The sequence below is a fragment of the Schistocerca serialis genome, chromosome 8, assembly GCF_023864345.2.
Source record: "Schistocerca serialis cubense isolate TAMUIC-IGC-003099 chromosome 8, iqSchSeri2.2, whole genome shotgun sequence".
Taxonomy (NCBI): domain Eukaryota; kingdom Metazoa; phylum Arthropoda; class Insecta; order Orthoptera; family Acrididae; genus Schistocerca; species Schistocerca serialis.
The window spans coordinates 127,101,213-127,128,135 of NC_064645.1; the positions used below are offsets into that span (position 1 = coordinate 127,101,213).

General features: G+C 44.9%; 1 protein-coding gene across 1 annotated transcript in view; it reads left to right on the top strand.

The window, feature by feature from the left end:
• The window catches only part of LOC126416867 (dachshund homolog 2-like), an 879,718-nt gene that overhangs the window by 613,101 nt on the left and 239,694 nt on the right, over nt 1–26,923 (top strand). The window contains exons 7-8 of the mRNA XM_050084750.1: nt 16,816–16,892; nt 22,982–23,143. Coding sequence (XP_049940707.1) covers nt 16,816–16,892; nt 22,982–23,143 — 239 coding nt within the window. The remainder of the gene's footprint in view (nt 1–16,815; nt 16,893–22,981; nt 23,144–26,923) is intronic.

Genomic DNA, 26,923 nt, shown 5'->3' on the forward strand with positions numbered 1-26,923 from the left:
TTGGGTTCGGCTGCGAGTCGAGCTACGGTAGCCTAATGGTAAGGCGACCGCACGCGTTAAATCCGGGTTCGAGTCCCGGTCTAGCACAGAATTTCATTGTTGTCATTCCATTATACAGCTGACCGTTGCCGATATTCTAGTTATGTAGTGTGGAAATGATTATTACAGAACAGCGATCGTCTCTTTAGAGAGACTGTGACATAGGAGGAAAGGCCAAGAGAGACTCGCAACTACAGCCAAATGCAGCTAGTTGAAGTGTTTCGGAAAACGGCAGATCAGTGGACGGAGCTGTGTAGTATGCTGCCCGGCACTGGCAACGCTTGGAGCCTGTCGGAGCCGCCGCCACGGGCGTCTGGTGAGACGGCGGGCGCCCGAGACGGGGCGTGTTAACGGCGGCTCAGCGGGGGTCGCGACGCGCCGCGACGACATAAACTGCCGGCCGGGCTCATTTAGCCGGCTAATCAACAGGCGGGGGCGGCTTTTGTTGGCGCAGTCTGCGTGTCTCACTGCTGGACGACCCGCTGGGGGCGGGGCGGCGACGTCTGCGCCCGGCGGGGAGTCCCCGGCAATTGGCGCTGCTGCGCTCTGTCGGCGAGAGCGCCTACTGCGCAATCAGACGCGTCTCCAGCCGGCGTCTAACTCGTAACTCGCACTTTGCGCTCCGTCACCCGATTGTTTCTCCCCCTCTCGACGAGCAGAGGCGAGCGCCGCCTGTACGATTAGCTGTGGCCTTCAGGCGAAACCTCGGTAGTTCTGTAGAGAAACTGCTAAGGAACGTCTTGCTGCTGCCTTTTTTTTCCCCCCGAACAAAAATAACACTTCTCCAGTAGGCCTTGTGAGGCTGTGACCTCTGGCAGCATCCCGTCGGCAACTACCATCCGATATACTCTACTGCAGGGCTTCCCAACGTGTGGTCCGCGGACCACTTAGGGGTCCGCCGGCTCTTTCTAGGGGGTCCGCGGCCACCCTTCACCAAATCGTGTAAAAAATGAGTAAAATTATTGAATAAAAATGTGAAAATCAAATTCATCTTTTTTTTCGTGTGAAAAACATGTGTACATTTACTTCAGGTCGTATTCCCAAGCAGCCTTTGCGATTCCTAAGTGAGAACGCATACACAGTTTAGTGCCGGAGAATGCGGCTTCTCTTATTGTTTCGCAACAATACGGGGGTCGTTTGTACGCCGACTCACGGCGGTAGATGCGCTGAAACCTTCTACGCATGCGCGGAGCGAGCTTTGTCGACCAATCACAGCGCTCGCTGGCACGTATGCGGCCCCAGGCATCATTAAATGTTAAACTTGCTTTGTCAGTGCACTACCTATTACATAAGTCGATTTTTGACCTTCAAGTTGTTCTCATTCATCTCTAAACCAAAGATTATTGATACTTCAGGGGGGGGGGGGAGGGGGGGGGGGATCGTTGGGGACATGGAACTTGCATTAAGAAGCTTTCAGTTCCCATGGGTTTCGTTCTGAAATTTAAAGTTACTGTGCTCTTGACTGACTAGGGGTCCCCCATGGATTTTCGACTGAAGAAGGGGTCCACCTGCTGAAACGTTTGGGAAGCCCTGCTCTACTGTATTATTATGAGTATAAAATAGCTTCGCTGATATTAGTTAAATAATCGAAAACGACGTGTTAATCTTGATCAGTCACTGATGTCACTGCGATTTCATTAATATTTTACACAAAGAAGTGAGGCAATAAAAACTTCTGCCATCGAGTCAGTTATGCAGTCAATTTCATCGTCAGAAATTACGAGTAACCGATCGAAGAAACAAAAAACTTTTGCCTGGCGTTCTATTACGGCCGGCCGGGGTGGCCGAGCGGTTCTAGGCGCTACAGTCGGAACTTTCTCTCTGGACAACCCTCTTATGTGGATTAAGTAATCTGCTACCTGCCTGAAGCATCAAAAGTGAGTGGAGTTGCAGTTCCTTACAGGGAACTACACCGGACAGTTGGTTTCAGTCGCTGACTGTGCGCACACTGCAATTTCGATCTTCATGTTAGGCAACTACATAGAGATGCAATGAAGATACATCAAGGCTGCACCATGCGGATGATTCGAGATTCGAGGAATATCAGAATCTGCCGACTTTTGATATCCTGTATTCCATATGTCAATACTTAATCAACAGACAAGTACAAGTAGGCACGCAGTAGAAATTCCATACCGAAAGCTTAAAAGAGATTTGCTGAAGCGATCAGCGCTACAAAATTCGAGACTGGAATATTGGCTAGGATAGCCATGTATATGTACGAGGACGTGCTGAAAAGTAATACCTTCGAATTTTTTATGTGAAAATTTCTGCAGTTTTTTAAATAAAAGAATCATTTTTAACGTTCTACGTCTTTAATCTTCTTGTCTCTATATTCGAAGCCCCCTGCCGCTAGAGTGCTCCGAACTGTGACATGACGAAGTGTAACGTAAATATGTCGGTTTGTAAGTAAGAGCGTGCTGTAATTGCGTTTCGAATTTAAAGAGTTCGTCCACATATTTAGCACCTCTGCAGGCTTCGAGAGGATGCGTTTCTGGATGAGGTATCGAATATATTGCTTCCTCCTACATATACCTTCCGAGGATATCACGAATGTAAAATTAGAGAGATTCGGGCGCGCACGGAGGCTTTCCGGCAGTCGTTCTTCCCGCGAACCATACGCGACTGGAACAGGAAAGGGAGGTAATGACAGTGGCACGTAAAGTGCCCTCCGCCACACACCGTTGGGTGGCTTGCGGAGTATAAATGTAGATGTAGATGTAGATGAAGCCTGACAATGCTAGTCATCCCACGAGCGTTGCATCTGCCACAATCTGACGCATTGGGTTCACTGTCATCTTTCATCCTCCATGCAGTCACGGCTTGGCCAGATCCAGTTTTCATCTATTTCCAAAACTTAAAGAACACCTTCGAGGGCTTCACTTTGATAATGATGAAGCGGTGCAAGCAGAAATGAGGTCGTGCTGAAACGCACGCCCTCTTAACTTGGCAACTAAGTCAATGGTTAAAAAACATTTGTACATAAAAGTCTTGAAGAGGTGTGAAGTGAGGTCTATGGCATAACATTGAAGCAGTGTGGCCTGCACGGGAAAATAAAACAATTCACTGCAGTCATTTATGCGACTTTTTTTACCATTTTGCTTTAGCCACTACATAGGTTCAAAGCAGTCCACGAATTCCCCTGCGGCAAAAATGACATTGCTAATTCAGAATCAACCTTGTGAAGAAAGCATTTAAACTCTCGAAATTTCCAAATTTATTTATTCGCCACACCTGAGTGGTGAAACGTATTTGTGTTGGACTCTACTGGAGATTAAATTTGAAATGTGAATGCTGTGACGGTCGTAACATTCAACAAGAATGCCAGCACTGACATATATTTTTTCCTTCCGTGTCCTGTAAACACGATCGTACGTCAAACTTGAATGGGTGGCACTGAATATGATAGGCGTCCTTTGCCGGTGAACTTTAAAGAAAGCCGGTACGACACGGCAATTACAATTCATTAGAACGCTAACGGCGGAAATAAAGTTCAGGCACGAATGCCGATGTTCAAGCGAAGGCAACACTCCTGTCCTCCACAGACGGCTTCAGACTCGAGCCCGACGGAATTACTGGGGCTTCACGCCAACAACCGTAACGTGATAAATAAAGCGCGAGCAATTATCAAATAGCGGCCACGCCGAGCGGACCGAATAAATTCGGAACGGGTAGAGATTTACGCGGGCCGAATACGGTTGGCCGACCGCCAGAGGAATGCAGCGACAGGCAGCCTCCAGAAGCGGCTGCTGCTCTCCTTCTTACGGACAAAAGTCACGAAAAGCGTCCAGACACCGTAGACAGAAGGTATACAGGAACGTCATCTACGGTAAGACAACGTCTGCTGACCCAGCTACTCAAACGCGACTTTTCTCAGAGCACACGTACTGATGGGACACGAATGTACATTCCGAATATTTTTGGCTAGTAAATTATTTAGCGGTCTTTCGCCACTTAGTCATTACGGCAAGAAGAAAGGAATAAAATTGAGATAGGATTAATACTTTCATCCTTCTTTACCTCCTCTGCATTGCTGCAGATGACGTGTCACTGGGCACATTTGTACTGCGCATGCAGTACACGTGAGGTGCCTAGTTGTTTCCACTGCCCTGTGTGGAATACATAAGTTCTTGTACACTTCACTAACCTGCTGTCTTCATGATGATGATGTCCCCAGCGCAGAAAACAGCACGCAGGTCGTGGAATCTTTTTCTTGAGGCTGCAATTAACTTCGCAAGGGACTGTTGCTACGAATAAACTATAACTCATTTGGGATGCCACTCGCGTTTTTATTGATATAGACACGAGAGACTATTCTTGATCACAACGTATTGAACATATCTTTCCACAGTCATTATATCTGGCTAAAATAACGTGAAATACGTCCTGCCACAGACAACATGTCTGTCTACTGGAATCGTCGAACTGGAGAATAAAATTACATGAATCAAATACTACTATTACAGACAACATGTCTGTACCTAGCGACGGTCACAACTGTAGTAAATAAAATTGCATGAAACAAATACTGCTATAACAGACAACATGACCGTCTACTGGAACAGTCAGAACTGGAGAGCCGGACTGCCCGAGACACTTCGCGCGCCAAGCCAGCAATGCGTGAGCCGAACACCACCGAAGTGCATCGGCAGTAATATCGTCAGTCTTTTGATTTAGTAATACTTTGATTTTAATAATTTTGAAATGACTGATTGATAGCTGACTGTTGAGAGATGTTTATTTAAAAAATGAAGTAATTTGGATGACAGGTTTAATTAATAATAGCAACTAAAGTTTAACGTTTTGGCGCCCTACCGCCGAACACAGCAGCCAATCACAGAGCAGCAGCATCATGCAGGCGGTCTTTCTCACGGGAATGGTACCGAATCTAACATCTGTCACCGGTACCTCATCCCACATTGCGTCATTTCTGTGCTTCTTGCATCTCCTCTGCCCTGGGAGTATCTTCCTAGAGCCTAATATGATGGCTGAATAAGCCAGGAATATTACATCCTTCAGGTTATGTATTAACTTCCGTAACCTCCGCAGGCCACGGATGATACTTACAAATGACAGGTGGTGCTATGATGTACGATCAGAGCGCCAAATAGTGTTAAGAAGCTTTTGCAGTGTTGAATCGCGGAGTAACACGAGATTTTCCGAACGAAATTTGCGAATTTGAGACTGTAGGGAAGAGTCAGCAAGGATGAACTCATGTGCACTGGTTCAGATAACAAATATGCCTGACAGTGAATTTGGTATACAGTACGATTCAGTTGCCCCTACCGCTGAGTTCTGTCCAGTGCTAAACACCTTCAAAGACCATATGCAAGATTTTCGTATTCTCTCGCTTGCTACGCACACACATCTAGTCCTATTGAAAAAATGAACAGAACCATTATTGGAAATGGAATGAAGTAAAATTTTTTACTGGGATATGTCTTCGATGGAGGTTTTCGAGTTATTCAAGAAAAACGCTTTTGAAAGTCAATTTTTGTACTTTTATCTTGAATAATTCGAAAACTAACACCTCAAGCGAAAACATATACCAGTATAAAATCCAACCACATTAAGTTTCCTACGAATAGATCCTGCTCACTTTTTCTGCAGGACTAATAGTTTGTGTGCAGCGAGCGAAAGAATCTGAAATACCTACACGTGGTATTTGAAGGCGTTGCTGTTTGTATAAAAGGCAGCTGTAGAGACCGCCGACTCAGCCTGTATACAGGGTGCCCCAGGAGGAATGGTCAGAATGCAGGGATATGACAGGGACGATCATTCAAACCGAAACGTCTAGAAAACATGGATTCTAAAATGCACGGCTGATGAGCTATAAGCACTTCTTAATCTCTGGTACTATGAAACAGGTCTTTTCTAGTACAAGCTCTTCGCGTTTGTATTATGGGAAGAACCCTGTCAGGTAATCAAGGGTTCTAAAATGCATACGTTAAGAGCTAGGAGCCCTTGTTTAATAGAAGAAATATGTTTCACATTAGCGAAGACGAACAAGTGCTCATAGTTCTTAATGTATCTACTTTAGAGCCCATGTTTACTGGATATTGTTCCCTTGTTTTGATCCACCTTGCTCTCAAAATACAAAAAAAAAAAAAAAAAAAAAAAAATTAAAAAAACTGGTTCAAATGGCTCTGAGCACTATGGGACTTAACATCTGAGGTCATCAGTCCCCTAGAACTTAGAACTACTGAAACCTAACTAACCTAAGGACATCACACACATCCATGACCGAGGCAGGATTCGAACCTGCGACCGTATCGGTCGCGCGGTTCCAGAATGAAGCGCCTGGAACCGATCGGCCACTGCGGCCGGCCCTCAAAATACAGAAAACAAAGACCCTGCCTTGGTTATTCAAAAATATATATGGTGTCTGTCCTAAGAGTCTTCAGGCGCATTTTCCTGTTTTATCGGTAGGTATTTGTAAAATCGGTTTTTAGTGTACCGATGAAATCGGCCCGTACAAATACTGCACATCATATGTATCATGCGACGCTCATTGTAAACGGAAAACGTCGGTTTGTTGCTCGTTACAAATAAAACGTCTTTTAAATCGGAATTTAACTTGCTCATTCTGTAGGGCGGTCCCAAATCATTCTAGTGCGACATTCGGTTTAGCAACATGTATTAAGAGCGTAGCGAAACAGGAAGAACAAACAGTACTACAGCAGCGACTGACCAGCGCTGCCGCATGGTGGGAGAAGTCAGCACTGAGACCGGAAAGGTTGGGCAAGGACTTCTGAATAACTGCTGGTTATTCTTTTTTTCAGCCGAATAAACGAATATGGCTCTAGAGTTAGTTGGGTCCGCTTTATCGAAAGGGCAAATAAAATTCCTCTTTATAAATTATTTTGATTGTAATAAGAAACAAATCAACGCTTTTTGTCGACAATGGGTCGCAAGACGGACTCCAGCTACACATTACAAAAACGTAATGGCAAATATCTACCGCAAGACCAGAGAAAGTGCGCCTGACGACTCTTCGGAGAGATACCCGTACAAGTGATCAGGAAGGAGAAGGCGGGGAATGAACAACAATCTCATTCACCAGACCCAGGTGACAGAACTCTCTGAAAGCTTCTTGTGAGGGTGACAGCGAAGACCTCAAAGACAGTGATCTTGTAATGGCGGGGTTAGCGAAAGGTGTATCTCATTTGACAAAATCTACTTTGCCTCTGACTTGGAACAAGCGGCAGTAACATCGGAATCTGTTCACCAGAGGTGCGGCCGGAACTTAAAATTGTGGAACTACTCCCTGCAATCGTAACCACTGATTTTTTTATACAATCTCGACCCCGTAATCGCAAAAACCGAACGTTTTAAATGCCCATTAATGTACGTTATTGGTCCAATAAGACTGAAACGGTGAACTATAAGATGGACAAACTAGAAGTACTGGAAAGAAGGATTATTAGTAAAATAATGGGTCCAATGCAAACTGCAGATGATTGGAAAATAAGACGTAATGACGAGATCTACAAAAATATAGAGAAAATATCTGAAGTAATGGCCAAACGAAGATTAACCTTTTTTGAACATCTCTACCGAGCGGATGGAAATAGACTAACAAAACAAATACTCCTATATTTCTGGAAGAAGAAATCGACAATAGCATGGATTACAGAAGTAAGAAAAGATCTTGAAAGAAACAACATCAAAGAATCAGAAAGAGCAGAAAGAAACCGTTTTAAAAACAGAATACTAAATTTGGAAGGCTTTCAAAGCAGAAGAAATAAAAAATCGGGAACAACATGGACAGAAGAAAGGAAGAGACTTCATGGGGAGAAAATGAGGGAATACTGGAAAATAGGCGGAGTGGACAAAATAAAACTGGCTCTGAAAATATTTCGTCCACCTTCAAATAGGGAGCACAATTTACAACTGCATCAGATGATGTGGTGTAACTCGCGTTGCCTATCTCAAGGCGCATGGAATATTTTCAGAGCCAGTTTTACTTTCTCCATTCTGAGTGTGTGTGTTTGTGTGAAGAGGAGTCGTTACTGTGGTAGTGAAACCAGAGCGATTTAGACTCGCCCATGATCTTACAAGAGTCTTAACATTTTCTCACTTTCGTTTCATTGTAGGATCTCCACTGATACAAAGAGCCTGAAAGAACCGGCTTTGGCATCAGTGTGCTGCAAGGGAGAATGAGTAAGGTAACTCTAAATAACGATGTGGACGAAAAATCTTGTCATTTGGACAATACTGCAGGACTGTGAATGCAAGTAAAAAGAAAATAATTCTTGTTCTCCAAAAGTCTGCAATATGCGATGTAGTACGTACGTGTGGTCGCAGACTCGTGAAATACCGAGTGATCAAAAGTCAGTACAAATTTGAAAACTTAATAAACCACGGAATAATGTAGATAGAGAGGTAAAAATTGACTCACATGTTGGAATGGCATGGGGTTTTATTAGAATAAAAAAAAAAAAACTTCTCAAAATGTCCGACAGATGGCGCTAGACAGCAAAACGTCAGTGACTGCTACCGTGACGGGTGAGAGGTACGCCGATATGTTACAGAATCGCATCATCCTCAGCCTGGCTGATAAACACCTCCAGGAATGTACAATGTTTATGCAGGATGGCGCTCCACCCCATATTGCTAGACGCGTGAAAGATCTCTTGCGCGTGTTGTTTGGTGATGATCGTGTGCTCAGCCGCCACTTTCGTCATGCTTGGCCTCCCAGGTCCCCAGACCACAGTCCGTGCGATTATTGGCTTTGGGGTTACCTGAAGTCGCAAGTGTATCGTGATCGACCGACATCTCTAGGGATGCTGAAAGACAACATCCGACGCCAATGTGTCACCAGAACTCCGGACATGCTTTACAGTGCTGTTCACAACATTATTCCTCGACTACAGCTATTGCTGAGGAATGATGGTGGACATATTGAGCATTTCCTGTAAAGAACATCATCTTTGATTTGCCTTACTTTGTTATGCTAATTATTGCTATTCTGATCAGATGAAGCTCCATCCGTCGGACATTTTTTGAACTTTCGTGTTTTTTTAGTTCTAATAAAACCCCATGTCATTCCAAGCATGTGTGTCAATTTGTACCTCTCTATCTACATTATTCCGTGATTTATTCAGTTTTCGAATTTGTACTGACTTTTTGATCACCCGGTATTTTCTTTCGTGTTGTGGGGACCCTTTGATTGCATCGTGTTGTAATTAGCCTAGAAACGAAATACGTGTTTGGACCAAAAGCTCACCTGACAGCAGTGCGACACTCATATTGGTAGAGACCACTCTAGTTCGCACGGTCGGCGAAGCTAGCTGCCCTGCCGAAAGCTTCCTTCGCTACAGCAGAGCGCCTGGTCGTCCCTCCCCGGCACAAGAATCATGCCGCCGCGCCGTGAAGGCTCCGCCAGTCGCGTCCCTTTTTACACCGAGAATATGCAAGTCATATCTCTTCATTTAGCGCACCGCTTCTGCTTTTAAGACGATGCTCCCATCAGCCGCCCAAATTATTATTTTTCCTTCCCCCTGGTGGCTCCCGCTCTGTCTTACTCTCCTCTCCCTGCTCTTGTCCCGCTTCTCCACTTCCCGTCATATCTCCTTGCGGTAGTGGAGGCAGCAGAAAAAAAAGTGGAGCGAAGAAAAAAAGGGAGAAAATCCCCTTAGGATTAGTTTTGCGGAGTGTAAAGGAGACGTACGCTGGGAATGGGGGTGGGGCGGGGGGACGCCGTATTTATTGGATGGACGCAGAACGTGCGATGAATGACTACGGCGCTTACTGCCAACTCAATTTATGGCGGAAAGTTTGGGCGAGCGGCAGGGACCGGAGATGAAAATTAGGAGCGGGGACGCTAATTTGCCTTTACGGGAAATGCATGAGACTGTCGGCGGACGGCAAAGGCCCCGAAAAACCCATCTCTTAAATTTTTGTCATTTGTCCAACTGTTCATGAGGTTTGATCATCAAAGTCACCCGTACAGAAATTTGTCTTTCCTTTTCGTTATTTTTTCGTCTCCACATTTCCTTTGCGGGATTAAAGAAGTTTGGGGATGGGATTAGTTATTTAAAACGAAAACAGATGCGAGAACCTAACTGTGACGTGGTCGAAGAAATAGTAGATAACAGGAAATACAAATAATGAAGAAGGAGAAGGAGGGAGATTACACTAAACAGAGCTGTAAGTTGTGTAATGGGGAGAGGCTTGAGGCGTGGGAGGGAATGCGTTAGGGAGGAACGGCCGTATTGTTACGCGTAGAACAGCGTCATTGATATTTGTAGAGGCAACGTAAGACAGATTCAAGAATTGTATTAATATTCTGGGTGAAAGGTTATCAGTGATAAGATTAGCTGATGACTTTGCTATCCTCAGTGAAAATGAAGCAGAATTAAATAACTTATTGAATGAGTTTGGGCTAACAGTAAGACGATCAAATGCGAAAGTAGTAGGAATGAGATTAGCGATAAACTTGTCATCAGATATTGAGGACCACTAAGTAAACGAACTGAAGAAATTCTGCTACCTTGGAATCAAAATAACGCAAAGCATGAAGCAAAGAGGACGTAAAAACCAGATAGCACAGGCAAAGAATACATTCCTGGCCTGGAGGACAGCATTATATGGTAGTGAAGCGTGGACTGTGGATCACCGAAAAAGAAGAGAACAGAGGCATTGCAGGTGTGGTGCTATAGAAGGGTGCTGAAAATTACGTGGACTGATAAAGAATGAGGAGCTACTCCGAAGAATCGGCGAAGAAAAGAACATATGGACAAGGGACAAAATGACAGGACATGTGTTAACACAGAAGGATATAATACCTATGTCACCAGAGGGAGCTATGGAGTGCAAAAGTTGTATGGAAAGATAAAGACTGGAATAAGCCCAACAAATAATTGAGGACGTAGGATGCAATTGCAACTCTGAGATGAAGAGGCTGTCGCAAGAGAGAAATTCCTGGCAGGCCGAATCTAACCAGCAAGAAGGCTGAAGACTCGTGCCTTTGCAATCAGCGCTCGGAGAGGAGAGTAAATCGATTAAAGTACTATCTCTAAGTAATGAGCACCTCATGAAACAACTAAAATTATGAACACGAAGTAGCTAAAACTTACCCGTTTGGCTTTTACGGGTGACCTAACACTCTTAAGTATCGACTGTGGAAAACTACAGATCAGGCTACCACCATATTATAACACAAAAAGTCCACGCGGAAAATGTTGCCATTTCAGAAATAAATTGAATTGTTTCAAAACTAGAGCAAATAACGGCGATACTTCTACTGTACCCGTATTATATCAAAACTCAACCGCAATTGTAACTAAGATATGTACTCGGTGATATGCTATGGCACTCGGGTCGAAGGTAGCCTCTACTGTACCCGTATTATTTCAAAACTCAGCCGCATCCGTAACCAAGATATGTACTCGGTCATATGCTATGGCACTCGGGTCAAAGATAGCCAGTTCGAATCCTGATGATGGAAGAAATTTTTTCCGCCAGTAGTGGTCGGGCAAGTGGAGGCGGTGGCCTACAAATCCTGATAAGTAGTATCTGGAATGAGATTTTCACTCTGCAGCGGAGTGTGCGCTGATATGAAACTTCCTGGCAGATTAAAACTGTGTGCCCGACCGAGACTTGAACTCGGGACCTTTGTCTTTCGCGGGCAAGAGCACTTGCCCGCGAAAGGCAAAGGTCCCGAGTTCGAGTCTCGGTCTGGCACACAGCTTTAATCTGCCAGGAAGTTTCAAGTAGTATCTGCATCAATTTCAACCCCCCCCCCCCCCACCCCCGCAGTGTTTCATGGCGTGAGGGCATGTGAGACACTTGACGGTGGTCTGCCCTTCGTATGGAGACGCTTGGCCACTACCTTGGCGCTATTCGAGAGGAGTAACCTCTGTGCTGGCACCGAATGTCGATATGGTGCGATACCTGTGTGTGTGTTTTTTGTTCTGCACTGTGTCTCAAACACTGAGAAATGTGTTGAATCGTATTTGTTACTGAATGAAAAATGCCATAAAATGACGCTGTATTTTCTATGTAAATAACACAAAATTAACTCTGTTATTTTCTCAGAATCTTTGTTGTTTAAGTTAATTGTCAGATCCAATTAAAATAAAGGAGACATTTTTTCTTACACCGTTTTTTGCTGCAGGAAACCACCACCGCAACGAAAAAAACCGCCAACGTGTTGTGTTCAGCATAAACTAAATGAAATAATAAACGCGACATCCGTCTGAAGATAAATCTTTCTGTTCTAAATGAGTTACGGCGATATCTTTTATTCATAAGTAGCGTTATTAACAGGGACTGAAACTCGTAGCACAGGACTGAAACTCATTGCACAAGAAAAAGAATCATTTAGCAGCTATCGTTGTTTTCCAAGATGTCTTTTATGAATTTCAATAAAACTGGTAACTGATGCGTTCAATTTTAATATATCGTTATTGTCGCTATTGTGGTCTTCAGTCTTACGACTGGTTTGATGCAACCGCCTACGACAGAGCTGCGTTCCTTGGGAAACGTAACGACTGTATTTTCCCTTTGCTTTCAGCCGCTCGCAGTACCAACATAGGCTGATACTAGGAAGCCAGATAAATCAGACATCCAATCCGTTGCTCTTGCAACTACTGAAAAGACTGCTGCCTCTTTTCAGGAGCCATATCTCTGTGTGGCCTCTCCACACACCTCAGTTATGCTGCACCTACGGTACGGCCTTCTCCTCCGTAGGCGCATGCAAACTGCCCCACCTCGGAAAGTCCACGGTTCTTCGGCAGTCACACTGGTGTAAGCTGCAGGCAATAGCAACCGAAACGTTGAAAATTTCAGCACGTACCACGCAGCAAGAAGAATCTTTCTGGATTCCAGCAAACACTTGCAGAAGAACTCTACCACTCTCTTATAAACAAGGCTTTACGAACGTAATTGTGCGAGTCGGCTAGACGCGCAATTAGTACCGACTAAACTCCCAGGTCCTGGCCGCTCGCCTCGCATTATTTCACGGCGCATTTACTGCGAAGAGAAGGCGGCGCCCAGCGTCGGCGAAAGCGGGCGAAAAGTAATCTTATGATTTTTTAAATGGATGGAATTATCTCTGCAATCTCTCGGCGGCGGCATAAGTCTTTTGGCCCCGCGGGGACCATCATCGCCCCGCCGAAATCCTGTAATCGCGGGATTTTTACCCCGGCCGGGCGCGTCTAATGAGGAAATGCTTTTACGGGAGAAGGGGGAGGGGGTTTGCCCCGTAATGGAGAAGTCCTAATGGGCCGCGAGCGCGCCAACAATAACGTCAATTATAAAACTGCGAGGCGTCCCCAGCGTCGATGGCGATCCGCGTCTCCTGCCCTATGGGGAGAACAGGCCGACTTCTCCAAGCGGGCTGCCACAGCGTCTTAGCGCGGCTGTGGGCGACAGGCAAGATAACTTTTGGAGCATCCTGTGTCTGTGAGTTTCGGGGCGTAGACAAAAGTGATTCCAAGTCCAAACGTTGCCAGCCTGATCAACACTTTGTGACCGACGTCTGTGTACTTACTACCTTAAAATAAGGAATATCGAGTTCGGAAACTTACAATTTTTGCTAGTGTTCGGAAACTTACAATTTTTGCTAGTGCGAAATGTGTATGTAAATCTGAGCACACTCGTGGTCGTTGTGAGTCTATAGCTTCTCAGCTGTTTTCTAACGTCTTACTTTTGTATACAACATTCAACACCTCCGTCATCCTGTTGTGAGCTTAATCAGGACTCAATAGACAGCTTAATGCCGGTATGAAAATAGTGTGACCCTTGAAGGAGATCACAGGATCAGCACAGAAACGTTGAATGAAGGGGCTGGAAAGACGACACTGTCAAACGACTTGGTACACTTCATGTATTCAGTTATCCTTCTCCGAGTTCCCGTAAGCTCTCACTACACATTCTGTGTTGGTTTGCTTCGCAACAGTGGAGGTCTGGTTACGCTAGTGATTGCACACATCCTATGGAAATATGTTCCGAAACTTTCTGAGGTCATAGAGGTAGGCGAAAGTTTTCGAGCGCTGAACCAAAATTACACCCACCTTCTTCACAGTTTTTTGGTATACAGGGTCTCTCTGGAGGAACGGTCGATGTTCAGAGATATGACAGGAACGATCATTGGAAGCAAAAAAGTCTAGTAAACAAGGGCTCTAAAATGAATACCTTAGGAGCTGACAGCACTTACTGACCTTCGCTGCTGTGAAAGACATCTCATCTACTGAACAAGTGCTCATAGCTGTTAATGTACGCACTTTAGAGCTCATGTTTACTGGCAGATTTTTTCTTGTCTTGGGCCATTCTCCCAAAATAAGGAAAGCAAAGAGCTTGCTGTAGAAGATATGTGTTTCACAGTATCGAAATTGAACAAAAAATGGTTCAAATGGCTCTGTGCACTATGGGACTTAACATCTTAGGTCATCTGACCCCTAGAACTTAGGACTACTTAAACTAAACTAACCTAAGGACATCACACACATCCGTGCCCGAGGCAGGATTCGAACCTGCGACCGTAGCAGTCGAGCAGTTCAGAACTGAAGCGCCTAGAACCGCTCGGCCACCGCGGCCGGCAAATGAACAACAGCTCATACCTCTCAAGAGAACTTATTTACTAGAATGTTTTACTTCGAAAGATCGTTCCTGTCATTTCCCTGAATACTGACAATTTCTACGGGGACAACCTGCAGTATTTAATAACAAAATCGTAGAAAATTTCAATAAGGAGAGATGGCGTCAGGTCTTGCTACCGTTGGTACAAAGCTGTAGCTCACTTGAATGAGGATGGAGACGAAACCGGTCGTGAACTTTTTGAAAGAATAACTGCTGCATTTAACCTGGAGCATCAGCACGGTTTATCCAGGATATTTATGAGCAGCTGTCTAGACGATTTATCAAATCGCTCGGACATAATATGTAAAAGATGGATTTGGAGCTCGACCAATGAGTTTCGCAGCATTGCTTAATCTGAGAGGTGTGCTTATCAGAGGAAGGATTGCCGCGGCTTTCCGGGTGGTCGCTCCCCTTTCCGCAAACGCCCGCGATCTGTCGCGGCGAACGCGGCGTAGAAATCTGCGCCTGTCTACCCGTCCGGAAATTGTGATGGTGGAAGGGTGGGGGAGGGGGGAGGAGGGGCACCATATGGCCGTGACATCTGCTTTCCCGCAGATTGGTTTATGATACAGCCGAGAGGCGTCACGTTCCGTATCCTTGCGTGGCGGCCAGTCGGTGTCATATTTATCATTATCGGTAATAACACGCTGCTCTGTTGGATAAATGATTAAATGCCTCCTGCGAGAGCCCCGCGATAAGCGATATTGATTTGGCGCCCTTATCTCAGATAGCTAACCTGCCAGCGCCCGTGCCGTCCGGCTCCCAGCGCACTGCGGGGCCAAATATTCTTTATTTTCGTTGGAGTAAGTCGCTCCGACGTCCCTCTGAAAAGCGTGAAGCTAAAAAGCCCTGAGCTTCGTACACGTTTTGCCGTTTGAGATAAGGGCTGCACATCAGACGGCGGATGGAACTAAGACAACGTCTTCCAAAAGAATTATAGCAAGCATTTTCCCATCAATAGTGATGGGGGTAATTAGTAACGGAAACATCAACTCCCAGAATTACAAATGGAACAGCAACGTCGAGTGAAATGGTTCTCTAGTTTGTGAGTTTACGTCTCGAGTACTCAGTGGTTTCCTCAGACAGGGACCGGACCTTCTTCGAATTTCTTCGTACATTTTGAAAACCAGTGCTCGAACATCAGTTCCGTAAAGCAGTATGACACAACTGTCAAGAGAAGTGGAACAAATCTCCGCTTATGATTAAGTCTTCTGAGCGCTCTTAAGCACAATACACGTCGAATTTTTGATAGTAGTGGCTGGTGGCCGAATGCAAAGCATGTAAAGACTAATAATCGCAAAATAGCTGGCTCGAATCTCGCTAATGGTAACTCTTTTTTACTTCTATTGAAATTCCACATTTACGAACAAATAGAAATGTAGAGTTTGTTTATAAAATAAGCTTTTTGATTACCAGTCACGATTTTCTTTTTACTTATGTTGTGAGGTGCATTTTCGTGTATTATGCCATTTATTTGAGATGTTTTGGATATGTGATGAACTGAATAGTATTATTCCTTTTACTATAGAAAACATCATGAAAAAATGGTATAATGTACGAAAAACACAATTGAAAATGTGATTTATGCTTGACGAACATACAGCATATAGCATCGTCGATAGTTATGTATTAAAAGATGAACATGTCACCAATTTGTGTTACGAAACACACAGTATCAATATGGAACGCAGGTTTCTCGTCGAATTTCTTCGATGAAATCCTCTCGGGTTACCAGCAGAGTTCTCGCAACGTTTCAACGTATTTCTTCCCTCTTTTCACTTCGCCTGAAGATGACGAGTAGGAAGCTCCTCGAAACGTTGCGGCAACACAGCGCTACGACTCGTCTAATAATCCGAGAAGATTTCATCGTAGTTTCAGTGTTTGATTTTTACCTCCAAGACTGTATTACTTAGAGAGTGAGTTGGAATTCGCTGACTTGACTTATTGCATTGTAATGTATGCGATCGCAGGTTCGAATCCTGCCTTGGGCATGGATGTGTGTGATGTCCTTAGAGTAGTTAGGTTTAAATAGTTTTAAGTTCTAGGGGATTGATGACCTCAGAAGTTAAGTCCCATAGTGCTCAGAGCCATTTGAACCATTTTCGTAATGTATATGCTTTGAATGTGTTGTGGCTACCACGTCGCTGGTTGACGATTTTGCTAACGGCGTGCTCCCGTTGTGTGTTGCAGGCTCAGAGAAGAGCGCGGTGAGACGGAACGGGCCTTGGCGTTGGACCATAAGGTGCGGGACCTCAGTTCGCACAACGGTTAGTATCTGCAACTGCACCTACACGCTGACAGTACTCACCATCTGCTTAAATTTATTCACAGTCTCACAGACTTCCTTTACAACTGTCAGAGTAAGACACCGAATTGCTTTAGCGCCTGGGAGAATTAAATGGCAACTATCAAATTAACGTATAAGAAGAATGATTATTATAAACTGCGTAATAGCGCAGGGTAGGCAGAATAAAATTTGCCCGGAAAATATTTCACTCACCTTGAAACAACATCTACATTTCGTGATTACTCTGTTTTCACAATAAAGTGCCTGGCAGAGAGTTCAATGAACCATCTTCATGCTGTCTCTCTACCGTTGCACTCTCGAACGGCACGCGGGAAAAACGAGCACTTAAATTTTTCTGTGCGAGCCCTTATTTCTCTTATATTATCGTGATGATCATTTCTGCCTATGTAGGTGAGTGCCAACAGAATGTTTTCGCAATCGGAGGAGAAAACTGGTGATTTAAATTTCATGAGAAGATCCCGTCGTAACGAAAAACGCCTTTGTTTTAATGATTGCCTTTTCAATTCACGTATCATGTCTGTGACACTATCTCCCCTACTTCGTGATAATACAAAACGAGCTGCCCTTCTTTATACTTTTTCGATGTCATCCGTCAGTCCCACCTGATGCGGATCCCACACCGCACAGCAATACTCCAGAATATGGCGGACAAGCGTAGTGTAATCTGTCTCTTTGGTAGATCTGTTGCACCTTCTAAGTGTTCTGCCAATGAATCGCAGTCCTTGGTTTGCTCTACCCAATATATATATATATATATATATATATATATATATATATATATATATATATATATATATATATATCAACCCAAGTTACATCATCTACTCGACGTAAGAGTGACGTAAGTTGGGTTGCCTCTCTTCAGTTGCGTGAAATATTTCCCGCGTCAGTATATACAGCCTATTAAGCATATGGCGTTAACTGATTTAGGTTTAAGATTTATGTAATATGCCTCCACATTCCTATAAAATATTTCAATAAATGTCTTTCCTTGGCTGTGGCCACCATGAAGCGTCACCTATAACGGAAGCCAAAGAGTAGCGACAGTTCACATTATAGATCTCAAGCATGGATTGTCTCATGTAACGAAACGAAAAAATTCTATCTGCGGACCGAAGGATGCTTTGAATAGCTAGAGACCTGTGCTATGACTTCCCATTAAATTCCGTGTACACATTAGTTAAAACCTAAAATATGCTAGGGTGAAATAAAAGAACAAATCAACAGATTCGGCCTCAACAGACTACGTAACAGTCACTCTTGCAGGAAAGTCATGCAACTTTTAGTTTTCCTGAATTCGAATATGCATTTCCTCCCTACATTATTCTCGAAACCCTATCGATTTCATTCCAACACAATGTAGATCTGCATGGATACTCTGCAAATCACACGTAGTTACGTGGCAGAGAGTTTATCAAACTACCTTCACAATAATTCTGTATTATTCCATTCTCGAACAGCGTGGGGAAGAAACGACCACCTATATCTTTCCGTGCGAGCTAGAAAACGAAGAAATCAATGAGACTGTCTACATATCAAGAACACCTACGACGGTTTGTGATGATGTACGAGCCTGATAGAGAAAGAACAACTTACTGAGCAGAAGTACTTCAATTTATTCCAACAGAAGGAGACAATATTCTCTACATCGACTAGATTTTCAAGTTTTTCATCATCTTCTACAGAATTAGACGGAAATTCTCAACATAGAGGCAGTTCCAAGATCACAATATCACATTATCAAGCCCACTGAGGTAGTATGAATATATACAAGCCAGTTGGAGTTTTTTCGGTAGAGGTGTTTTGCTCAGCCATGGGGGGAATGACGGGATTTGGAATGAAGGAAACTTAAACAACATTTTCCTCTCTGCTTTGCATTTATATGCAACTAAAAATTCTGCTAAATTAAATAAGCATACAGTTACCCAACATAAATGGTGTCACACCAGGACAACCTATAACTGCTGGCTGAAATGGGCTATGCTCTACTACAGCTCATTGTCTCCTTGAGAGATGGAAAAAAAAAACATTCACTAAATAAGCAAAATAAAATAGTCGCTGTAATTCGGAAAATTTTACAGACTACAGTGACGTAGTATTTATATTTATCGCGTAAAAGAAGGAATGGAGTATCTATAAGCATTGAAGCTACCGTCTGCGAAGCTTGGGATTGCTGGCTATTACCACAGCCTCGCTGGGCGACTACACAGCGGGGTGAAGTAGCCAGCAGCCGCTTCCCTTGGCCCTATCGGCTCGGCACATATGTTACTGTCCGTACAGTATCGCGGTGGGCCATCCATCGCGGCTTCCGCGTGTGGTCAGCGGACGTCTCCGTGAAGGATATCTGCCGGTCGACTCGCCACTGCACGACGTCTCCCCAGTAATTGATCGCGACAACTCCAGAGCTACCCTTCCGCAAATATCTCATCCCGCACCACACGCGTCGTGCATCTGCAGCGCAGACAGGGAAGCAACTAACGCTGAACCCATTTAAAATGTTCTCCATTGACGCGAATGGAAGGAATTACCCTCTTCTGTTTCTACTGTCGGCGCGCAACCCCAGAAACGCTCGCCTGAGTACTGGGAAGTTGGCAGGGTTGATACAATCTAAGGTGAGTGACGCTGTATAATCTACTATTTTCCTTCTCAACTTCGAAGCCGAGATCCTCATGTAACCGATTCGAATCCTGACGATGCGAAAGAATTTCGTCTACAGTATTTGGTTGCCAATGGTGACGCAATGTTTCTCAGCACCAGATCTTGGGGCAGTTTCTAGGGCTGAACGCCACACCGTTCGGCAGTATTTCATGGACTGAGTGTGTTCGTCATCGTTGATGGGGATCCGCTCGTTGCCGGCCGGAGTGGCCGTGCAGTTCTAGGCGCTACAGTCTGGAGCCGAGCGACCGCTACGGTCGCAGGTTCGAATCCTGCCTCGGGCATGGATGTGTGTGATGTCCTTAGGTTGGTTAGGTTTAATTAGTTCTAAGTTCTAGGCGACTGATGACCTCAGAAGTTGAGTCGCATAGTGCTCAGAGCCATTTGAACCATTTGATCCGCTCGTTAATTTGCGCGTTACGTCCGGAAGTTCGAATGAACGTATTCGAGAACAGGCTGTGTGCTACTACCAGGGTTCACTCTCTCCATTTCTTTCATCCCGCACTCAAACACTGCTCTGCGTTGCGTACTTGACTTGTCATTATCTTAGATAGTATTGGAACATACGATTCTGATATATTCCCAACTCTCACTACCGAGCGAGATGCGTAGTGGTTAGCACGTATTGGGGAAGACGACGGTTGATATCACCAACTGGCCGTCCAGATTCAAGTTTTCCGTGATTTGTCTAAATCGCTTAATGCCTGGATGGTTGCTCTGAAAAGGCGCTGCCAATTTCCTTCGTCGTGGTCATTTAATCTGAGTTTTTGCTCCGTCTCTAACGATCACATTGTCGACGGGACGTTAAACACTAATCTTCCTTCGTTCCTGCCAACTCTCAATGCGTTGGTACGATGTTTTGTTAGTAAGCAAACAGTTACTGTGTTCTGGAGCTTCGATACTAATCCGTTTCATATATTTACGTTCTTGCTATGTTTTGGTGATCTTTGGGTTTATCTAAGAAAGATAAAATAGTTGAAAGTGCCAGTCGTGAGGTATGAATCTGCCGAATAAAAAGGCAGCCTTGCAGCAGAAAGATTTCATTTCATAACATTCTCGACGGAATCCACGGTACAATTAGGTTTCATTTTGGAACTTAAGGCTTCCACGTCTGCTAGTGTAACGTGGTTCGCATTTACCACTCAAAAGTGTAGGCTCCTCGCCTTTCATACAGTGGCGTAACAAAACTACACCGACCCACTTCGTGACTGTTTCTAGGATCGATTTGAGGACAGGAGGGAACCAACGTCCGAAAACATCACACAACGACGGGAAAACCTGCTGCCAGTCACCCCATCGTCATATGATCTCGAATTTATTCTATTGGGCATCTAATTCAACTACTCACAATGGACATGACAGCATTCAGGACGTTAGATGGTGGCCGTAGCGACCATGCGTGTCGTAATAACACTGTAGAGTCTAGAGTGCTTTCAGCACTTGGCTTCCTATGAGCAATTTGTTCCAACGCTCTGCAGCTCCGTGTAGTTTCGGGCATCGTTTTGTTACTAATTGACTATATATGATTAATTGAACCAGCTGACATGTACTAAGAAGACAAAGACGAGCTACCACCTTCAGCAACACCATGCCTAAAAGATAACTGTTCAAACCAGCGTTTGCATTAGGTCCACTATGTTGGCTTTTTTGCTGCTGTCACCCTAAGGAAAAATGCACAGATAAAACTGCCACAGGTCGCAGATTATGTGATTTATTGATTAGTTTCTCTCATTGAACGCGGAGATCCTCAGACGGTCTTACAGTAAACACAGCAGATGCAACTCACAAAACTATGTTGAAGACGGTGCCGAGTGGTGTTTAAAACAACTAACATGTTAAAGCATCCACATCTACATGATTTCTCTGCAGTTCGCAATTTAGTGCTTCAAAGAGGGTTGACTGAACCACTTTCAAACTATTTCCCTATCGTTCCACTTCCTAACCACGCACGGGGAAAACGAGCACTGAAGTCATTCCAGCCGAGCTCTGATTTATCTTTTTTTATGAGAATTATTTCTTCCAATGTAGATGGGCGCCAACAAAATATTTTCCTAGCCGGAAGAGGAAGGTACTGTTTCAAATATAATGAGGATACTTACCGCAACAAAAAACGTCATTGTTCTAGTGATAATCACCCCCATTCGCTTATCATATCCATGATACTCTTTCCCCTATTTCACGAAACGAGCTGCCCTTCCTTGGACTTTTTCGATGTCCTCCGTGCCGGCCGGAGTGGCCGAGCGGTTCTAGGCGCTACAGTCTGGAACCGCGCGACCGCTACGGTCGCAGGCTCGAATCCTGCCTCGGGCATGGATGTGTGTGATGCCCTTAGGTTAGTTAGGTTTAATTGGTTCTAAGTTATAGGGACTGATGACCTCAGAAGTTAAGTCTCATAGTGCTCAGAGCCATTTTTTGATGTCCTCCGTCAGTCCCATCTGATGCGGATCCCACACAGCACAGCAGTACTCGAGAAGTAGACTTGTTGCAATTTCTGTGTGTTCTGCCAATAAATCTCAGTCGTCAGTTTGCTCTTCTCACAACATTATCTAGGTGATTGTTTCAATTAAAATTATTCGTAATTGTAATAGCTAGGTATTTAATTGAATTTTCAGCCTTTATATTTGTGTGATTCAGTGTGCATCCGAGCTGTTTTGGATTTCTTGTATTACTTATCAGGATGAGTTCACACTTTTCATTGCCAACAGAGAAATTAATATGTGAGGATGATCGAGTCTGATGGTCGAAACTACGCAACAATTCAAATTACTCGGGATCTGTGGCGAATTTATTCGTACATTATTTACAGCGGTCCCTATATCCCATGCTAGCGAGGTGAGCCTTTAGTTTGTTAGCGAATCTTTATGGTTGTATGACAGTGGCGCATCAAACTTTTTGTTTTCCAAGTTTCGTCCAGAACTGCGCTGGACGTCTTTAGAGATGCCCCTTGGATCCACTGAGTGTTGAATCGATAAGACCCAGTGGGTCCGGGAGCACCACTCTTCGTAGCTGTATGGTCATGGTGCATGAAACTTTTTTGTACTTGACCTTTAGTCTAGAGCTGCGCCAGACATCTTCAGTAGCCCAGAACTGCGCCGGACATGTTCAGGGGTGCCCCTTGGATCCGCTGAGTGTTGAATGTATAAGAACTGGCGGATACTGGAGAACCTCTGAAGATGTCGAAGGCAGCTCTGCCTGAAACATTAGGAACAAAAAAGTTTCATGGACCACGACTATACACTCTGGGAGATTCACCAGCAACCACGAGAATCGGACGTGCAATCCTTCATTCTATGATACCTTTGTTTAAGGAGTGTCATTGTCTTATTTTCGAGGCCAGCTGTATGTAAGAGGCACTGTGGAGAGGAGAGTGACATGGAGCTGTTTGTGTTGCAGGCTCGAGCAACGGCCACTCGCCCGTGCTAAACCTGAGCAAGAGCGGCGCGGGCTCCGGCGGCGAGCACTCGGGCAGCGAGGCGGGACACACGGCCGAGCCCGACGACGAGGAAGACGACGAGAACGTCAGCGACGTCGACGACGACGACGACAAGGACGCGGGTGAGTGCCCCGCAGACAATTTCGAGCGCCTTGCCAGCTGCAAACTCAGCCGCACTGCCAGGAGAAGTTCGTGTCGAGCGCCGTGGCAACCAGCGGGAGGAAATGTCCAACAGCAGGTAGTGCAAGTTTCAAGGTGATCGAGGAGCGGAAGAACTTAACCGAGTTCGACAGGGCCGCAGACGGTCGTATTCTCGAGGGGTGGAGGATGGATTCCTCAGATAGTCGGGTGTTCAAGACTAACTGCAGCCACTAATGTCAACGCAGGAGAAGGCAAGCTTCCGGTAGTATTCACCGACATTGTGGCACAACAGACACTCTACTGAGAACCTCCTCCACTTTATCATTCCTCAGTTGCTGGCGTCACTAATTTCATGGTTCTGGTTGGTGTGATAAACGGCAGCAAGCTCTAAACGTAGAAAAATTCAAGTTAATGAGGATGATTACGAAACATAAACCATGAATGCTCATGTACAGCGTTAGGCGTGCCCGTGTGACACAGCCACGTCGTTTAAATGTCTAAGCGTAAAGCTGCAAAGCGCTGTGAAATGGAACGAACGTGTGGGGATTGTGGAGCGGGAGGCCAGTGGTCGACTTCGATTTATTCGTGGAATTTTGGGAAAGTGTGGTTCATCTGTAAAGCAGACCGCATATAGGACACTACTGCGACCTATTCTTGAGTATTCCTCGAGTGTTTGGAATCTATACCAGGTTGGCTTAAAGGAAGACATCGAAGTAATTTAAAAGGGGGATGGTAGGTTTACGACCGGAAGGTTCGAACAACACATAAGCGTTACGGAGATGCTTCGGGAACTCGAATGGGAATCCCTGGAGGGAAGACGAAATTCTTTTCGAGGAACACTATTTAGAAAATGTAGAGCGCCAGCATTTGAAGCTGACTGCAGAACGATTCCACTGCAGCCAACATACATTTCGCGTAAGGACCACGAAGACGAGAGAAATTAGGATTATTACGGAGGCACATATATATATATATATATATATATATATATATATATATATATATATATATTCGTTTTTTTCGTTATTTGCGAGTGGAACGGGAACGGAAATCGCGAGTAGTGGTATCGGCTACCTTCAGCCATACACCGTTCTCTGATTTGCGTAGTAAGTAAGTTGATGTAGGTGCAGATGTAGATCATGTTCATCAAACCAAACCCGAACAACTGTGACCCGGTGACATGGTGCATCGTCATCCATAAAAATTCCGTCGTTGCTTGTAAACATAAAACCCATGAATGGCTGCAGACAGTCTCGAAGTTGCCGAACATAATTATTTACCGTCAATAATCGGTTCAGTTGGACCGGAGAGCCCAGTACGTTGCGTGTAAACACATCTCACATCAGTAGTACAGTGCCGTGTTGACAACTTGAGTCCATGAAGTCGTGAGGTCTGCGCCACACTTGAATCCTACCATCAGCTATCAACATCTTAAACGGGACTCATCTTACCAGGCCACGGTTTTCCAGTCGTGTAGGGCCCAACCGATATTGTCAGGAGCGCAGGAAAGCGCCGCACGGGATTTCGTGATGTTAGCAAAGACACTCGCGTCGGTCGTCTGCTGCCGTAGCCCATTAACGCCAGATTTCGCCGGACTGTCCTAATGGATACGTTCGTCGTGCGCTCCACATTGACTTCTGTGGTTATCTCAGTCAGTGTTGTCTGTTACCACTGACAACTTTACACAAACGCCTCTACTCTCGGTCGTTAAGTGAAGGCTTCGGACACTGCTTTGTCCGTGGTGTGAGGTAATGCTTGAAATTTTGTATTCTCGGCACCCTCGTTCCACTGTGGATACCGAAATATTGAATTCCCTAACGATTTGCGGAATGGAATGTACCGTGCATTTAGATGCAACTGGCATTCCGCGTTTAAAGTCTCTCAGTTCCCGTAGTGCGGCAGTCATCATGTCGGAAACTGTTTCACACGAATCACCTGCGTACAAATGAGAGATCCGCCAATGCATTGACCTTTTATACGTTGCGTACTCGGTACTTCCGCCATCTGCATGTGTGCACACCACTGTCCCATGACTTGTGTCACTACAGTGTAATGTCGTTGCGAACACAATGCAGTATATCGTCGGTGTAAGACTTTGAGCTCCATGAGGTGCAGGATTGGCGGGTGCCGGGTGTCGGTAGCGTGTCCGCGGGCGCTGCTACCGACCATTGTTCCGAACCTGTTGCCACCGCCGCCGCCTCCGCCGCCGCCGCCGCCTGGCGCAAGCTGACCCCCTCCCTCCAGTAGAATTATGCTACAACGATAGCAAGCGACACAAAATTCTGTGTCCCATCACACAGCCAGCAGACAGCCCGAAGTTTTAACTCTCCTTATCCATGATCATCGATATCACCTCCTTTTCGCTTCTTATTAAGAGAATCGAGTTTGTTGTCTCAGTTCACACCTGTTGACATCGGTAATTTCGTAGTCCTTCGATCTGCTTTTCTTAGACATCGTGACCTCTTCCGCTTGGTATCTGTGTTACACCATTCCAGCAAAAGTTTGCTTGAGGACCCTGTGGAGAGATATTCTCTTAATAACATTGCTGTCGTTTTAGTTCAAGGCCTACAGTCCAGCCTTAGCTGTGTCGAATACCTCAGTTATTGGACGCTTTCTTCTTTCCTTATGAAAAACCGAGGAAGGCTCCACAACTTATCATACAAGTTACTTGTAGCACAGTACGTATTTATACTGAGAATTAGCAAGATGTATGTCACTATGCCACATTCTGCGTAACATGTGTTAAGTATGTTCGTAAGCTGTAATGTTTTTACATAGATATTTCGATATTAGGATGGTGCTACACGCATGTACTTTACTATAATTGTAAATGTACGTAAAAATGTTTCCCGACAGATCAGCGATGTTAAGCACTGTCGGGCTCGTCTAGCACTTGGATGGGTGACCATCCGGTCTGCCGAGCGCTGTTGGCAAGCGGGGTGCACTCAGCCCTTGTGAGGCAAACTGAGGAGCTACTTGATTGAGAAGTAGCGGCTCCGGTCTCGGGAACTGACAAAACGGCCGGGAGAGCGGTGTGCTGACTACATGCGCCTCCATATCCGCATCCAGTGACGCCTGTAAGCTGAGACTGACACGGCGGCCGGTCGGTACCGTTGGGCCTTCCAAGGCCTGTTCGGATGGAGTTTAGTTTCATACCTAAAAATACCCTTCCCTTCTTTGACGTATGGCGACCTTCGCTATAGATCGGCTGCATAAGGATTGATAGGTAACATGTATCTGATATTACGCCATGAAACGCCATAATTTTTTCATAAATTTCATCCTGAAAGTCTGTTTCGGGACAAGAACGGTTGCCGTAGCTCGTTTGTCCACACACCATTGTTACTACAATTCCAAATGAATTTATTATAACATTTAAATTGTCCAGCATTTGGAGTACTCTGAAGACTATCAGTACCGGCGATGACTGGTCAAGAATGTGGTGAACATTACCCTAAGCGTCATAGTGCGCGCTAGGGCCAATAAAAAGATTCCTGATTGGACATATCACCAGGATCATATCCTACAGAGATTTTGGTATGCATTTTAAAAAAAGGAATTTCTGTTAAAATGAGTACCAAAATCTCTGCGGGGTAGGAAGATCAGCTGCGCTAGTACGGATACATACTGGGAGCAGCGCCTTCTACTGCGGTCAGCATTGTGTGAGACGTAAGAACTGAGGCAGATGATCACTTGGAAAACCTAAACAGAGATGCCGACCCACATTGCTTGCTTTCATCAACAATTAGACTCTGCTAAAG